This window comes from Antennarius striatus, chromosome 22 (genome assembly GCF_040054535.1).
Source record: "Antennarius striatus isolate MH-2024 chromosome 22, ASM4005453v1, whole genome shotgun sequence".
NCBI lineage: Eukaryota > Metazoa > Chordata > Actinopteri > Lophiiformes > Antennariidae > Antennarius > Antennarius striatus.
Window position 1 is genome coordinate 7,764,606 of NC_090797.1, and position 15,359 is coordinate 7,779,964.

General features: G+C 38.8%; 2 protein-coding genes across 2 annotated transcripts; both read right to left on the reverse strand.

Moving 5' to 3' along the window:
• Nucleotides 1-511: 511 nt before the first annotated feature.
• On the reverse strand, nucleotides 512-6,457 carry LOC137589240 (cystine/glutamate transporter-like). Its single transcript, XM_068306846.1, has 12 exons — nucleotides 6,235-6,457; nucleotides 4,748-4,874; nucleotides 4,561-4,676; nucleotides 4,308-4,433; nucleotides 4,117-4,216; nucleotides 3,998-4,042; nucleotides 3,738-3,861; nucleotides 3,374-3,477; nucleotides 3,196-3,292; nucleotides 1,723-1,872; nucleotides 1,452-1,629; nucleotides 512-838 (listed from the first exon to the last, which is right to left on the reverse strand). Exons 1-12 carry the CDS (start codon nucleotides 6,455-6,457, stop codon nucleotides 774-776), a joined length of 1,455 nt encoding a protein of 484 aa, XP_068162947.1. The 3' UTR covers nucleotides 512-773.
• A 2,829-nt stretch (nucleotides 6,458-9,286) lies between these two features.
• Nucleotides 9,287-15,059, reverse strand: LOC137589238 (cystine/glutamate transporter-like). Its single transcript, XM_068306845.1, has 12 exons — nucleotides 14,837-15,059; nucleotides 13,720-13,846; nucleotides 13,535-13,650; nucleotides 13,282-13,407; nucleotides 13,029-13,128; nucleotides 12,909-12,953; nucleotides 12,685-12,808; nucleotides 11,810-11,913; nucleotides 11,634-11,730; nucleotides 10,914-11,063; nucleotides 10,637-10,814; nucleotides 9,287-9,351 (listed from the first exon to the last, which is right to left on the reverse strand). The coding sequence occupies exons 1-12, from the start codon at nucleotides 15,057-15,059 to the stop codon at nucleotides 9,287-9,289; spliced, it is 1,455 nt and encodes a 484-aa protein (XP_068162946.1).
• Nucleotides 15,060-15,359: the final 300 nt, after the last annotated feature.

Below are 15,359 nucleotides of genomic sequence, written 5' to 3' on the forward strand. Positions count from 1 at the left end.
AGTATCACCAGTATTCAGTTGTATGAAAGTTGTTTGTTTTGTATGAAAGCCTATGTTTTTGTTTGTTTGTTTTTTAAATACTATTCATGGTTCCATTGTTCCACCTGTTAAGTCTTCTACTTACCTGACCTCTGAACAAACTTCCACAACTTCCTCTAGATGCAAGTGTTGCATTTGATTGTGTAAAATTGTCTCATAAGTCAATAGGTTTTTTCAGACAAAGCCAGAAGACAATTGGACAAGCTCCCATCTGAACTGCTGACCCTTACAAATGAGTTTTCTCCAGTGGGGAAAAAAAATAAGAAACCAGTCCTGCATCAGGGCAATGCAGTGTTTCAGTGGGTAGTTTGATTGCCTTGGTGCAAAAAATGAAAACAATGAATGGCTTCAAAAACCAACCCCTCCATGGGTACTGTACCAAAGGAATGGAGTATCACCTTAATTTGATGAAGTGCGACAAAAAGCTGAAAGATTTAGTCTCAACAAATTTATTGATTCATACAAAGCTTTGTGAAATTTGATTTTCAGAGGAAAAAATTAAGGTTTCCAGTACAACTGGAGCGATTCTTGAAAATTTGAAGAGATAGAAAACAGTCATATTGGTACAGTAAAAATGCTCATTATAAGTATGTTAACTGACTAATCACCTTTAAATCACATTTCTAATAAAATTATGAATCAGACCCCAAAAACAAAGCTTTCAACTGTAGTGACAAATGATTATAGATCTTATTCAGGTGGTATCCAGAGAGTCTCGTAGGTCTTTGAGGTCATCAGTACGTCTTCATTTCCTGCTGGACCACCTCCAGGAGGATTTGCAACTTCTTGCTGAAGGAGTCTAGGAATGTCAAAGAATCAGAATGAGCAGAAGATGAGAAGGATTTTCATTCACTGTCACTGGGATAAAATCAGTGGTGTTAAGCACAAAAAGCCATCAGCTAAATAAGTGTTCTAAACTTGACAACAAATGGGTTTTCATAATGTCTTAGATCCTGTTGTCCACATGAACATTGTCGTCTTTTGGGGATTTTGGGAATGTGTTGGTCATTACTGCTGCTGGCCCTGCACTCCTCTTGTATTTCCCATGGCACCTCAGCCACCCTGGCGGCACAGTTAGACCCACAGGGGAACAACAATCGATGATGAACTGGGAACTTCCAAAACCCCAAAGACTGTGTGGGAAGGCACCAACAAGCAGATAAAGGCCACTAACACATGCACTGATGCGCTCATGCACACACCACGTGTACACAGACACAGACACACAAACTGGGTCAGACTGACGTGTTCAGAAATTCTAAGTCCGTCTGTCTGTCTGTCTGTCTGTCTGTCTGTCTGTCTGTCTGTCTGTCTGTCTGTCTGTCTGTCTGTCTGTCTGTCTGTCTGTCTGTCTGTCTGTCTGTCTGTCTGTCTGTCTGTTTCTCAACTCACATTGGGGTTGCAGGACTTACTGAAGGCATGTTTCCATCTTGACGGTAAGCAAGAGCACTTAGTGGTCAAATAATAAAATGGGACTCCAATCAGTGTCAGAGCACAGCTCCACCCTGTGTTCCAGGGGTCCGAGTACAAAGACAGACCCACAATGAAGAAGCAAACCACTGTGAAAGTGACAACAATGACCAAGGGTGCCTAAAAAACATCAGAGAAAAGCAAGTAAACACTTCTCTGTCAGTTTTGGCTGCACTTAGAATAGTTTTTTATGAGGAAACTAAAAACACACACCTTGAAAGGTCTTGGATGGAGAGGGAAGCGATGTCGATGGATGAGCATCCCTGTGGTTGTCAAGGCAATGAACAACCAGCGAGAAAAGGAGGCAAAGTTGATGAGCTGGTAAATGTCTCCGGTGGTTAAGAACACCAATGTCAAGGGGTACTGGACACAGAAAACAGATAAAAGACTAACTCAAGACATCAGGACTCTTATTTACATATTGTTTTACTTTGCACTCGAGCTGTAAATGTTAATCAGAGGAGTCTCCCTCGTAGGGACATTCCTTCTCTATGTGCAGACACCTGACACCCTCAGTGGCCAGCCCTTTCTCCTCTAAGGCCGAAAGTGAGGATATAGGTAACACCCAGGGACACATTATACATCATTAGATTTTCAGTTTCAGTTTTTCTTCTTCTATGCATGTTTCAGACTGAACATAAATAAGGTATATGCTCCTGTGTTGAGAATTAGTCTCAAAAGAAATGGAAGTTAATCAGAGGTGGTTCTAGTCCAAGACCTCAGGGAGGCTCACACTCACACAGAGAGAGAACAGCTGCTTGTTCATCCTGTATTTCTTTCATGTTTCTAAAACATACTTGACAGAAAATTGTGCCAAAAAATTTCTGGCACAAAAGAAATGATTCATTTCATCGTTTCATAATAGGCATCAGATGTGTTACACTGTAGATATTACAGAAAACAACGGCCTTTACCATTGTATGTAAGTAGCTATTTATTAAATTACTATCACCAGTCACCATATTATGTTTTTTTTAAAAATTCAATTACTACTCCATGTTAGAAAGTAAGACTTACCAGAAACAACTACAGGACAAAAAAAACAACGGAAATGAAAAAAAAAAAACAGGCATCCCCCAGCTTACATTGTTTTAAGTAAATCATTTTCAATTGTCAGTTTAAAAAAAAAAAAAAGACTCGATTTTTCATCTATCCGCCACAAATATTGGAATTGTAAAATCACTACAAAACTGTTAAAAGGACATGATATCATGTTACTGTACAATGAAATAAAAATAAAACCATATAATAGCGTATTAAAATATGTATGTATAGTTCTAATATGCACTGGAATTGCGCCTGGAGTGTCCCCTGCCTCACCCCCGCAGTCGGCTTGGATATGCTCCAGCACCCTATGACCCGTGGCAGCGGATGAATTGGGTTTAGAAGATGAATGAATTAATTAATCTTTTTACAATTCTTAAAACAAAAACAAAAAGAGAAAGCAGCGTTTCTTGTCGCTGAATATTCTAGCCATCTGAATCTTTGGACACTTTTTATTTGCTGAATGATGCATTTTGAAACATATAATAGCTGTAAATGGCCCTCGAGATGTTTAGTTCTTCATCATAATTATGTATGCACACAAACAAAGATACTTTGTCTCTTTTTTTGTCTCTTCATGTATTAATGTTGCTTTAATATTTGTGTGATTGCAATCAGGAAGAAGGGTGTAAACTACATTACCAGTAGCAGAACAGCAGGTAAAGGTGTCTTTCTGCGGATGTGGATCATAGAGAAGATTGAAGGCAAGTGGCCCTCTCTGGCTCCCACGAATATCATCCTGTAATACAAATAGTAAGAGCCACATGCTTATTTTTAGACACATTAAATGAACATTGCAATATTTCTGTGCCCACATTACCTGGGTGAAGTAAAAATGCTGACGTTAATTGTTCCAAGGCAGGACAGGAACACAAGAATGGGAATCACAAATGCCATACCATGAAGGGCACGGTTTGCAAATGTCTGCAGACATGACATTTGACCAAACTAATACAGTTAACTTCTTACAATTTTCAACAGCATTTCTGTTTCTATTCTTCAATCATAGTATGCAAAATCTCAAATATGGATCTGAAATTGTACTCTGCATGTCTCTGACACACTCACACACACTGAGACAAAGCATTTATATTATTTTTCACCCTTCTCACCATCTCTTACTCTTGCCATTCAAATGACTTAAATAAAATAAAAAACAAAAAAACAAACAAAAAAAACAATACCACAGCCACAGCGTCAGACTGCAGGAGCTCAGCTGGGGTCATCATGGTGTAGTACGACATGTTAACAAGCAGATAACAGACTGTCACTGTCACCATGGAGCTGATTATTGCCAGTGGGAAAGTTCTGACATAATGAGATACACATAGGGAAAATTATCAGAATGTTCAGAAGTTCTAGCATGATGGGATACAGATTGTAATATTTAGCTAATTGTAAAAAATATGCAAAACACAGAAATGAGTAGACAGATGCTTGATACCTTTTGGGGTTTTTGACCTCTTCTGTAACGCTGTTTAGTGAAAACCTGCAAGAAAAAGAAAAAGGCAATGAGGCTTTTTGAATTCCAACCAGGGTTCACAATGATAAATTATTGCTTACCATCCACCGAAAGCATAAAGGCCATTATGGAAGGCCAGTGGCAACTTATCTATCTTTATTAAGTCAAGCTCAAAACCATTCTGGAAATTGTCTGTTTTTCCTAAAAGGAAGAATATTTATTCACAGGGTAGCTGAGCGTTATCTACAGATGAATCATGATTGTACCTTAATAATAATTTACAGTCTCTCACCTTTAATCAGTGCAATGAAACCAGGAATGATGACGAGGAGAAGAGACGTCATCTTAATGACAGTCAGGAGGACCTGCGTTCGTGTGGCCATGGTCACACTCCAGCAGTTGACTGCCACGACAAAGGCTACAAGCAGTCAAAAACAAATAACTGGTAAAACTGAGGTTCATGAATGTACATGTTGCACTGCACAGACGTGTTTGAATGATATAACAATGTTATGAGTGGAGGGAAGAATTTTAAAACCACTCACTCACTGCGAGGATGCTGACGAGTTTAACCAACACAGTAGGAGAGGTGCATGGTGCAAAGAATGGCTCCACCACATAGTGACCAAAAGCCAAGGACAAGTAGGAATTCACAGCTGGTCTGGGAACAAATCAAATGTGGTAGGTTTTGACTTTCAATCAGGTAAAACAAAAAGGATAAAATTAACCAACCTGATAATTATGAATTCATCCCATAGTCGTAAGAAGGCAGGTAGTGGCCCCAGTGTCTCCAGTAGATAAGTGTAGTGACTCCCGGATTTTGTAAAAGTTGTGCCAAGTTCAGCATAGCACAGGGCCCCTAATGAAACAAAACACATGAAATGTATAAACACATGAAATGTGTTAATACTTTCTATATTTTTTATACATTTCTTTAATTTAGCTAAAATGGTTATTCATTGGTGGGACTGAAAGGGGAAATATGCTTTTCTGCATTTTATAACAATTAAAAATTCTCGATCAGCAGAATATCTGGGACAGAGGCTTTGATGGTGTTTTACCCAAGTGCAGTGAAATGTTGGACAGTTGGACAGCTGCATGATGTAATGTGAAGTGTATATTTACTTTGTTACATCTAACTGCTCTGGTTTTCAGTTTTGTCTGCTTTCATTTGTCCAAATCAGACAGAAATGTAAAACTTACATACCAAGTTCTGTATGGATTCCACACACATACAAAATAGACTCTGTTATGAATTTATAAACTTCTTATGACACTACAATACAGTTTTTATAATTATTTTTACTAGTTTTCACCAACGTTTTGCATTCTGAGTACTGTATATGCAGATTAAACTGCCAAATATATTTGCAAATGTATTTTTGGAAATGTACTTTATATACAGTATAATAGCTCTTGATTTGAAACAGATTTTCTATTAAGAGGACAAAACAGCTCATATAATTTCTTTTGATAGTGTAGCATTTTTCAGATTATATCAAAGCCCTAAGTGAAATTCCTGAGTTCCTGGACAAAAATGACAACTCTATCGAAGATGATTATAAATCCATAGATCTATCATCACCTGATATAGTTTAACTTTTTATCAGCTCAAGTTATTGTAAATATTTTAGCTTTGTATTTGTGTTTGTCAAATATTGTCTGTAGGTCTCACTGACCTGACCTCACACAACCTATTTTGAGAAGAACAAAAGTCATTGATGGGGATTATTGTGACAATAACAAAGACTCAACTGAAACATATTATGCTATTTATGACAGGCAACTTAGTTTCAATTTGTAACATGTTTTTAAACCATTGAATATGGGAATGTCTACAACTCTTCATTACTAATAATGGTTTCATACGTAGACTTTCTTTTTTCTTTTTTTTTACACTGCCTTAGTATAATGAATAGTCATTTTTGACTGGGAACACAAATGATCCAATTGTCTCTTGTAATTGTGTTTAATTATTAAATATTGGCTACATATTTCAGCTATTATTACAATTTAACAGATCACATCATTTGGTGTCTGTTGTATCCATATAAAGACAATTAAGTTGAGTAGTCAAATATGAACTTGATCTAAAAATGAATTTGATAGATACATTTACTATTATATGTAACAATTACTTGACACACAAAATAATCAAATATTAATGTAAAATTCAATTGAAGAAATAAATCATGAAATCATGACACTCAGCATCTCACCAAACATGGAGAGGATCCCACTCAGTGCCCACACCAACAGAGAGATCCCCACGCCGCCGCTGTTCATCAGGACTCCTTTAGGCGCGATGAAAATCCCGCTGCCCACCACTGAGCCAAAGACGAATGCAGTCGCAGACACCAGGTCGATCTCTCTCCGAAGGTGCACCACCTCAACATCCTTCTCCTTCTCTTCACCATATTTCTCTCTTTGTGTCATGTTCATTTGTCAGTGACTGTAGATTCCAGTTTTTCACCTTATTCAGTTTGTTGTTTTATTTATTTAACATTTACATGCACGTCATTATTTAGTCCAATTTCGTCATACTTTGTACAAATAGGCTACATGGAGCAGGACTTTGCAACATGCTTCATAATCAGTGGCAGCAGTTCCTTTCCCTGTCTCCCTACTTATCCTTCCTATGATGTTCTTTCCTCATTTCTGTGCCCCATCAAATCTTTGGTGTGGACAATGAAGAAAAAAAAAAAAGAATAAGAATTATACTTTATTGATCCCAGTCAGTCATCTTCAGATTACCACCGCCATATCCGCCGCAGCGGGTCACGGGGAGCCGGAGCCCATCTCGGCGGCATCGGGCGCGAGGTGGGGGACACTCCGGGCACGACGCCAGTGCACCGCGAACTTTATTGATCCCAAAACTGGAAATTCTCTTTACCACTCTCCAAATACAGTTAGACATGCACACATATGTATGTAGTGCATGTCTAACTGTATTTGTTGTATACAGGCCCCTGAACAAACACAACACACATGGGGCCTGTAGGCATGCAATTAATATGTATATATAGGGAGAGGCAAAGTGAAGGGTCGCGTGGGGGATCGCATCCCAAATGAGCAGTTTGTGGGAGGGGACGGTGCCTTGCTCAAGGGAGCCTCGGCAATGGCTGGGAGGTGAGGTGACACCTCCCACCGTCAGCTCACACTCCGGAGGATGTCTTGGCGGGAGCGGGAATTACTAAGTGATATTCTCTGTATTTTAGAGTACTACAAGGTAAAAGTTTCTGTTTGTTTTATGTGATACAGCTATAGGACATTAATCCCTCGAGCATTCTGCAATGACACACTGGTGATTCAATGTTTGTCTCTGCCAATGAGGTAATCAGGTAAAAAACTGATATTGGGGACACTTTATCAGGTTATTTTATGAAACTGCTCATTTGTGTTGGAGGATTTGCAGCTTCTTGCTGCAGGAGTCTGGGAATTTCAAAGAATCAGAATGAGCAGAAGTTGATAAGGTTTTTTATTCTCTGTAATTGCCATATAATCAGTAGTGTTAAGCACAGAAAGCCATCAATTAAATGGGTTAGTCTGAAGTGTTAAAAAATTCTGAGTTCGACAACAAATAGGTTTTCATATTCGGCAAATTTCTTTGAACAGATCCTGCTTTTAATGTCTTATGGTCTGCTGTCCTCATAAGTATAATCATCTTTTGGGGATTTTGGCGATTTGTGGGTCATAACTGCTGCTGACCCTGCCCTTCTCTTGTTTTTGCCATCGCACCTCAGCTATCCTGGCAGCAGTGGTAGGTAAACGGGGGAACAACAATCGATGATGACCTGTGAACCTCCAAACCCCAAAGACTGCATGGAGAATACATCAACCAGCAGAGGAAAGCCACTAACTCATTAGCATACACACAATTTACTGCTGAAGGTCTTGTTTGTTAAACTGAGCTCACCAAAAAGACAAATACTGATACACGCACACATGCAAAAATACCCGCAAAGACATGCACTGATGCACTCATGCACACACCACATGCACACAGACACACACAAACACTAACTGTGTCAGACTGAAGTGGAATGAATTTTTAAGAACCAATGGAAAAATTATTTTTGCCCAAGGACACAACGACAAGTGACTAGGGGAGCGGGAGTGGGAATCAAACCGCAGATCTTACAATCTTTGGATGACCTGCTCTACCATCAAGCCACTGCCCCCCCAAATCTGCTCAATGTCAATGCGGCAGTTGCGTGTTTCACAGTTCTTCAGTTTGTGATCTGTATTCTGTCTCCCGGACACTGGTATGTTGAACAAACACTGAACAAACCATGGCAACTTTCCCCCAACTTGTCCTGGACAGATTAGAGGCCTGACTCTCTTTCTCTATAGTATCATTTGGGATAGACCAATACAATCTAAATATTGGATATGCTGTGAGTAGGAGGCACGAAGGCACAGTGGGTAGTGTTGTGCACCTGTCTGTGTATGTACTGTATGTCTGTGGTGTCACTCCCAACTGTAAAGAGACCCTCAAAGAGGCCTCGTCTGGACCTTGAAGAGGAGCTGCAGGAAGATCCATTAGAGGGCAGCTCTTCAATGGCAGCTCCAGGTATCTTACCTGTGACCCTGCACAGTCTGTCCCAGCACTGTCAGAGTCAACACTTTGTCATATGTTACGCAATATTTTTGTTTGTTTGTGTGTGTTAGTGAGTACACCTGTGGTGATGGTAACTCACTAGGGAAGAATAGTGCTATGGATTACAGTTCAGTTTTATCTAAAAAGTTTTAGACAGATTCATGTAGATCAAGGCTGGTCAATACGAATTTCCTTCCAGTAATGGTACATAACTATACTGTGTTTTTTTGATCACCACCATTGTTTACAGAGTTAAATGTGAGAATGAATGTGCCACAAAGCAATAAATGGCATCAAAAACCAAACACTCTTTGGTGTGTTGTCGCAAAGAAATTGAAAATTGCCTTCATTTAATTAAATATGAGTCATTTAATCTGAAGTCATTTAAACTCACCAAATTTATTGATTTATAGAAAGCTTTATGAAAAAAAAGAATTTCAGGATTAAAATATAACATGTTCAGCAGAACCGGAGGCGTTCAGGAAAAATTCAAGCAATAGAAAACAGCCACACTGGTACAGAAAAAATTCTAAGATCACTGACCAATCCCCTTTAAATCTTTCCCTTTTAAATTCATCACAAAGTACCCCAAAAACAAAACTTTAGTAGTGATAAATGATTATAGCTCTTCTTCAGGTGGTATCCAGACAGTCTGGTAGGCTTTGAGGTCGTCAGTACGTCTTGATTTCCTGCTGGACCACCTCCAGGAGGATTTGCAGCTTTTTGCTGCAGGAGTCTGGGAATGTCAAAGAATCAGAATGAGAAGAAGGTTAGAAGGACTTTCATTCTCTCTCACTGGGATAAAATTAGTGGTGTTAAGCACAGAAAACCATCTGCTAAATGGGTCATTTTTAAGTGTTAAGAAATTTGAAGTTTAAAAAACTTCTTTTAACTATTTTTGTAGTACAATTTCCTGAACAAACCAAGTGACCTCCAGAAAATGTTTCTATTTTTCCCCAATTTAGCATTTATCAACTCTCATGGCCCTCTTACTTAACCTCAAAGGACCTGTTGTCCTTGTCCACATCCGAGGACGTTACATTGGGTTACATGACAATAACTGGGATTTCTTGCAGTGGGTGAGTAGTGCAGTGAGTAGTGCTGTTGTGTCATAGCAAGAAGAGACTGTGTTTGAGTCTTTTCTCCTTGTATGTTCTCCTTATATCTGACTGGGTTCAAAAAAATGTGCATGCATTCCTTTATCATTCATCTTCTTGAACAGCTATTTCAAATCCAGGCCATGGGTTTACTGGAACCTGTTCCAGCTGAGAGGCTGAGTCCTCACTGGATGAGTCCCCAGTTCATTGGAGGACCACACATGGACAATTTGGAGTTATCAATTCACTTAAAGTGCATGTTTTTCAAGGTTGGAGGAAACAGGAGAAAACATTTCATTGAACCGAAAATACATCGTCATCATATCATTTACATAGTGATGAAAAATGGAAGTATCAGATTTGTCTCAATTTCCAAATTTATCTAAAAAAAATGAAACACATTTTCGCTACAAAATATAATGACTCCCAAACTGTCAAAAACCTTAAAGGTCCCATATTATGCTTTTTTAATTCATGTCATTCAGCTGTCAGATGTCCAACTACATTCTATTGAAATGTCTTGCCCCAAAATGATACATGTTCCTCAATATCTTTGATTGAATATGGTTTGAATCACTTCTGTTCTGAAACTCTCTGTGTTAAGGGGCGTGGCTCCAAACTCCCTCCATCAGCAACCCCCTACCCCCTCGCGTTCATGTCTGTTTTGTTTACATGCGCCACATGAACTCACGCACTTCCACTACCGATCATCCATTGTCTGGAACTTTTTTCCAAATATCTATTGATGCAGGAAGCCTTTGTTTTCCACTATGTATATGTACAGACTTGAAAAAAATGTGTGTGTTTTTTTTTAATGATAGGACCCCTTTAAAATTAAAAATGACACCTTTCTCACTAACAGGACAAAAGGGTTACAGACAGAAATACTGGACTATCAACTCAGGCTAGTTTGACAGGACTTACTGAAGGCACGTCTCCATCTAGACGGTAAGCAAAATTGGTTAGTGGTCAAATAATAGAATGGGACCCCGACCAGTGTCAGAGCACAGCTCCACCCTGTGTTCCATGGGTCTGAATACAAAGACAGACCCACGATGAAGAAGCAAACCACTGTGAAAGTGAGGACAATGACCACGGGTGCCTGAAAGAAATCAAAGACAAGCAAATCAAACAGATTGTCTGTTTAGGATAAACTTCTATGGTAAATGCTGTATAGATTGACTTGATTAAAAATACAAACCTTGAAAGGTCTTGGATGGACAGGGAAGCGATATCGATGTATGAGCATCCCTGTGGTTGCCATGGCAATGAACAACCAGCGAGAAAAGGAGGCAAAGTTGATGAGCTGGTATATCTCTCCGGTGGTTAAGAACAACACTGTCAAGGGGTACTGGAAACAGAAAACAGCTAAATAACGACTGTAATTCATACTCAACATTAATACTTTTATTTGTAAAATTGATTATTTTGCACCCGAGCCATAAACATCATTGATCACAGGACGCTCCCTGGAGAGGGACATCTACTCTTTGTGCAGATGTCTCACCCCCTCAGTGGCCAACCCTTTCTACTCTAAGGCCACCATCCTCCACATCGTCCAGAAACACTGCAGATTTTGTTTTTTTGGAAGTCGTAGGCTCTTCTTCTGTCTCCTCATTGGGCCTTTTCCCCTTTCCAAAGAAGCTCGCCAAAGATGTCTGTTTTTTTACTCATTTTTGCTAGCTTGTGGGTTTACCCTTTTGGGTAACGACTGTTAATCCATCACGTGACCGAGATCCATCAAGTGGCACAGACGCACGCCTTCGTCTATGCGACATTCCGCACAGAAGTTACTTTTCAAATAAGATACCTTTAGACTGACAATCAATTGAAAAAAAAATTTAATTTAAACATTCTGTACTGGTCTTGACCTAGTGCTTGCGAACCACTGTTTTAGGGTGTAAGGTGTAGGTTACATTACCATTAACAGCACAGCAGGTAAGGGAGTTTTACTCCGGATATGAATCATAGAAAAGATTGGAGGCAAGTGACCCTCTCTGGCTCCCACAAACATCATCCTGTAAAACAAACACGAGAGTCACATCCTTATTTTCAGGCTTTTGAATGAAATGTATCATGTTTCTGTGACCACATTACCTGGGTGCACCAAAAATGCTGACATTAATTGTTCCAAGGCAGGACAAGGCCACAAGAATGGGAATCACAGATGCTATACTATGAAGGGCACGGTTTGCAAATGTCTGCAGACATGATATTTAACCAAATTGTAATACAATTAATTTCTTGGATTTTCCCCAGGATTTCTGTTTCTTCAGTCACCCTTTCAATGTACAGTAGTACCTTGAGATACAATACAAGTTTTTTTGCGAGACATGCCATCACCCTATCCATAGTTTTGTTCGAGATACGAGTAGAAATCCAAGTTAAGAGTCATGCTTTAGGGCACCACTGTTAGATCGTGGATGGATATCAGCTGAGACTGCATCTGATTCTTTACCACATGTAGCCTGAATAAAGATGTAGCTCGTGTGTGCTTGTGACTTTTACGTGTCTTTACATATTTTATCATCTAGACATCTATTGATTTTTTCCCCCCACTTCTCCCACTAATTAGGTCACGTGGGTGCTGGAGCCTACCCCAGCAGACTACAGGTGAGAGGCGGAGGAAACTCCAGACACATTGCCAGTGCATCGTAGACTTTGATTACATTGGTGCGTTTAATTAACTATACACATAATTTACGGAGTTTGGGGCTTTTTTACAAGGCTGACATGGATCAAAATTATTTTAGATAATTTAAATGAGGAAAATTCTTTTGCGATACAAGCAGATTGACTTACAAGCTCAATCGCAGAATGAATCAAATTGGTATCTCAAGGTGTTACTGTACGGAAAATCACAAATCCACATCTCTCTGACACAGACACAGAGATGAAGAAAAATGTTTCATATTCACCCCTTTCATCATCTTTTCTTTTTTAAAATTAATTAAATATAAAAAAAATAATACCACAGCCACAGCGTCAGACTGCAGCAGCTCAGCCGGCGTCATCATGGTGTAGTACGACATGTTAACAAGTACATAAAAAACTGTCACTGTCACCATGGAGATGATTATTGCCAGTGGGAAGGTTCTGACATGATCGGAAACAAATAGGAAAATTTACCAGAATGTAGTATGTAGTATAATGAGAAAAAATAACACTGACTGGAGAGTAAACTAATTATTGATACCTGTTGGGGTTTTTAACTTCTTCTGTAATGCTATTCAGTGAAAACCTACAGGAAAAAGAAAAAGACAATGAGACTCTTTGAATTCCAACCAGAATTCCCAATGACATAATTATTACTTACCATCCACCAAAAGCATAAAGTCCATTATAGAAGGCCAGTGGCAACTTGTCCAATGTTATTACGTCAAGCTCAAAACCATTCTGGAAATTGTCTGTTTTTCCTAAAAAGAAGATTTATTCACAGAGTAGCTGAGCATTATCTAACGATTAATATAAATCTAAACTTAATAATAATTTATTTATTCACAGGGTAGCTGAGTGTTATCTACAAATGAATCATGATTGTACCTTAATAATAATTTACAGTCTCTCACCTTTAGCCAGTGCAATGACACCAGGAACGATGATGAGGACAAGAGCAAACATCTTAATGACAGTCAGGAGGACCTGGATTCGTGTGGCCATGGTCACACTCCAGCAGTTGACTGCCACGACAAAAGCTACAAGCAGTGAAAAACAAATAACTGGTAAAACTGAGGTTCATGAATGGTCAAGTTGCACTGCACAGACGTGTTTGAGTGGTATAATAATGTTGTGAATGGACAGAGGAAGTATAAAGCCACTCACTCACTGCGAGGATGCTGATGAGTTTAACCAGCACCGTGGGAGTGGTGCATGGTGCAAAGAATGGCTCCACCACATAGTGACCAAAAGCCAAGGACAAGTAGGAATTCACAGCTGGTCTGGAAACATTAAATGTGGTAGGTTTTGACTTTCAATCAGGTAAAATAGAAGAGGTGAAAATAACAAACCTGATAATAATGAATTCATCCCAAAGTCGCAAAAAGGCAGGCAGTGGTCCCAGTGTCTCCAGTAGATAAGTGTAGTGGCTCCCTGATTTTGTAAAAGTGGTACCTAGTTCAGCGTAGCACAGGGCCCCTAATGAAACAAGACACATGAAACAAGACTCCCCTTTCAGTCCATTACTGTGACTCAAAGGGGAGTTACCATATATACAGTATTTCCACACCTTATGAAAGAATAAGCAACTTGCTAGTGTCCATGACAGAGGGTTTGGAGGTGTTGAACACTAATCTGACAAGTACAACAGTGCTATCAACTCACAAGATAAGATGCTAACCATTGACATAATTAGTAACATTTTCAATAAATACTTGTCAGCTAAAATTTTCCTTTTCAGTATTCAGGTAAAAATGCCAATTTTTTTCATATCTATATTTTTGCAAATGTATTTGTACTAATTGATATTACCCCTTAACTTTCTAGAGTACCATGCAGGACACATTATTTTCTGTGTTGATCATAACTTTTTTCAGATTATGTCAAATCCCAAGGTGAAATTCATGAGATTGCTGTCATCTTAAACACATCCAAATTATCATCATGGTGCACAATCATGTGCTGATGATTGTGTACGATGAAACCACATGTTGCATTTGTTTCTTGGTGTTCCTCGTAAAAAATGATCATTCTGCTGAAGAGGATTATAAATCTAGTACATTGCATCTATCATGTAATGTAGATGTAATGTGTTGGATAAATTACATCTATTATGAAATGTAGTAGAGTTTTATCTTTTTACCATCTGAAGTTATTGTGAATATTTTTAGTTCTGAACATGTGTTTCTGCTGGTCTTGGCTAGTTATTTTTGACAGGGAACATGAATGGCTTGTTTGTTTCTTGTAATTGTATTTGATTATTATTTATCACATTATTTACTTTCAGTTGTATCCATAAAAAGACTAAACAAATTTTGGTGAGTAACCAAATATGAAGTTGATCTAAAAATGAATTTGATAGATACATTTACTATTATACGTAAAAATTACTTGACATATAAAATAACCAAAAAAAATAATAATGATAGATTAAGTTAAAGCGACAAATCATGCCACTCAGCATCTCACCAAACATGGAGAGGATCCCACACAGAGCCCACACCAGCAGAGAGAGCCCCATGCTGCCGCTGTTCATCAGGACTCCTTTAGGTGCGATGAAGATCCCGCTGCCCACCACTGAGCCAAAGATGAATGCAGTCGCAGACACCATGTTGATCTCTCTCCGAAGGTACACCACCTCATCATCCCTCTCCTTCTCTTCACCATGTTTAACTTTTTGTATCCTCTTCATTTCTCAGTGACCGTATTTTCCAGTTCTTCACCTTCAACTGACTACATTTTCTTGTTTTGCTTATTTGACTTATATACATATAAATTAAAGTGGTACCCTCCAGACGCAAATTACACACATAGGCCACATGAAGCAGTACTGTGCAATTTGCTTTTTGTCCCGCAACTGTGTTTGTTTTGCAGTTCACTTTACATTTAATGTAACTCAACCTGTTTGAGTTTCCCTCTTTGCATTTGTCAGACACTATTTTGTGATGTCATATGTCATGTATCCAGACCTCTTAATGAACATGGACAATGT